Raw genomic sequence first — 2229 nt, 5'->3', positions numbered from 1 at the left:
TAGTACCAGCTAATTAAAACCTTGGATCATTTACTGAAGAATTATACAAAACATTGCATCCAGGATGGGGCTGCAAGATTTAAAAAATACTGGAATAGAACTCATAATGACTCATAAGATCTACATAACTCAGGAATTAAATTACAAAAAGAAAATAAAACTTGCTTTTTATTGGATTTATGGGAGAAATAAATAATTTAGAAGGTAATTTAAATATGGGTGAAAAGGTTTATGAGTAATTTTGTATAATAAAATACTAGATTATTTATAGTAGTTAAATTAGATAAAATAATGCGGGTGATGTTACAAATTTTAAAAAGATACGGGATCTTCAGAATCAAAAATCCAACCTGCGTATTAATAATATGCATACATATTAATTTATATATCTAAAAATGAGGACTTAATTGCACTAAAGAATGAAATTCAAGACTAATAATCTACATTACATAGTAAATTTGTTCGAAAATACAATAAATGAAAAACAAAGATATTATTGGCAAAAATTAATGAATAGTAAATATTTATATAAAAGTATAAAGATGCCAAAATGTAACTATAAGACCGCACTTTCTGTCTTTTGAGAGATTATAGACTCACTTAATTTAATTTGCTCTGCAATAGTAATGACGTCATTTGAGGTAGGTGTCATTTTGTGAACACGACGCAAGTGGATATAGAGGTTACTCTTCTTGAGACAGCAGTATTCACAACGAGAACATTTATAAGGTTTCAATCCTGCGTGAATTTTAAGGTGGTTTTTGAGACGATAATTTTCGAAAAAAACTTTATTACATTTGTGACATGTGTAAGTCCTGTTGTGAAGTCTTCTAATATGCCTTTTAATGCTGTAAGGTTGGGGAGAACTTTACCACACTGTTCACAAACAACGGATTTTTCAACTCCTACATCATGAACATAAGCAATATGATTTTGAAGATCACTAGACAATTTGAATTTTTTGCCACACTCTGAGCACAAATTTTTTTTAGAATTACAATTATGTCGCTTTTCAAAATGTCTAGATAAAAGCTCATTTGAAACTATTTTAAAACAAACCCCGCAACAACCTTTTGAGGCATCATGAGATTCATGGATATGTGCATTCAAAAGCCTACGATTATCTAAAGAATGTCCACAAAGAGGACAATGAATCCCTTCATTAAGATTCATACGCTCAACATGAAGGTTAGAATGGCGAAGATGACCTTTATGGGTTAATTTTTTTAGACAAATGGAGCACTCAATGGAACGAGTCGCAGATTTACATATTTTATTATTTTTGGCAAAGTCAGGGTCTTTTAAACAACTTCGCTCATGACGATTAAGTGAGGAAGTATTATTAAATATTTTAAGGCATTTCGAACATTCATTGAGACTGATATTTTCTTCAAATAAAACTTTGTCTTCTTCTTTAAACCCTGATTTCTCCTCATTATCTACAGTGTCATTTAGACACCTTCGCTTATGACGGTTAAGTGATGAAGTATTATTAAAAGTTTTAAGGCATTTTGAGCATTCGTTGAGAGTCATAGTGTTGTCGTCGAATGACTCATCTTCCTCTTTAAGTTCAGAAAAGCTCCAGTCATTGTCCAGCGTATCATTATCAAAATTATATTCAATACTGTAAAGTGTTGTAAGTAGGGATTGACATTCGTTGCAGAGTCCCGGAGTGTTTTCCAAAAAGAATGAACATTGTCTACTCCTAAATGCGATCTCTCCTTCCCCTTTAGATGGTTCTGAATACACATCCTTAAGTAGAGAATCATTCAAAGTCTGAAATTAGATTAATTAATAAGAACTTTTGGATCTCATGTCTCAACTACTTAAGTCTTAAAGATCACACCTGATTCCCAATTCCAAGACACATAAATAATTTTCCTTCATTTAGGCAATCCAGAATCTGTCCTCCATCTAATTTTCTCCTCTTTCAAGACATTTCCATGATATGAGAGAAGTTTGACAGTCCCTAATTCAACCACAACATATAACTTGGGCAAATATCCGCTCAATTCGTTAATAGAGGGACGTATAAGAAGGAAAGATGACCCATCATTCTTTTGAATATACTCACAGGATCCTAAAGATGAGTAGCGAGATACAAGATTGTCACGAATATCCAATAAAGATCCCATTCCACTTACTCCCAGATGAGGTGAATTATACGACAATCACTGTTTGTTATTGTTGATTGTTGTTCATTTATTATCAGAGCCCTATACAAAGAAA

The 2229-nt window shown here is 32.2% G+C and overlaps 1 protein-coding gene across 3 annotated transcripts; it reads right to left on the bottom strand.

Annotated features, from left to right (window-relative positions):
- Positions 1–152: 152 nt before the first annotated feature.
- On the bottom strand, positions 153–2222 carry LOC121131567 (uncharacterized). Of its 3 annotated transcripts, XM_071893984.1 has the most exons (3): positions 2075–2222; positions 1847–1969; positions 405–1776 (listed from the first exon to the last, which is right to left on the bottom strand). In XM_071893984.1, the coding sequence occupies exons 2-3, from the start codon at positions 1868–1870 to the stop codon at positions 733–735; spliced, it is 1068 nt and encodes a 355-aa protein (XP_071750085.1). In that variant the 5' UTR covers positions 1871–1969; positions 2075–2222; the 3' UTR covers positions 405–732. The 3 variants fall into 3 exon arrangements, 2 of the variants coding, with proteins under 2 accessions (XP_040582913.1, XP_071750085.1); XR_011784245.1 differs by having other exon boundaries at positions 153–1776; positions 1827–2222; XM_040726979.2 differs by having other exon boundaries at positions 153–1776; positions 1847–2222.
- Between the last annotated feature and the right edge of the window lie 7 nt (positions 2223–2229).

Source organism: Lepeophtheirus salmonis, unplaced genomic scaffold (assembly GCF_016086655.4).
Source record: "Lepeophtheirus salmonis unplaced genomic scaffold, UVic_Lsal_1.4 unplaced_contig_8501_pilon, whole genome shotgun sequence".
Taxonomy (NCBI): domain Eukaryota; kingdom Metazoa; phylum Arthropoda; class Copepoda; order Siphonostomatoida; family Caligidae; genus Lepeophtheirus; species Lepeophtheirus salmonis.
Note: the sequence above shows the minus strand (reverse complement) of the source record. Positions and strands in the feature narration are given on the sequence as shown.

Excerpts from the sequence above, each read along its gene's own strand:
- LOC121131567 (XM_040726979.2), bottom strand. The coding sequence starts at position 1,870 with ATGTGTCTTGGAATTGGGAATCAG. Across the intron at positions 1,777-1,846 it reads GTCTTGGAATTGGGAATCAG|ACTTTGAATGATTCTCTACT; the intron begins GTGTGATCTTTA and ends ATCTAATTTCAG.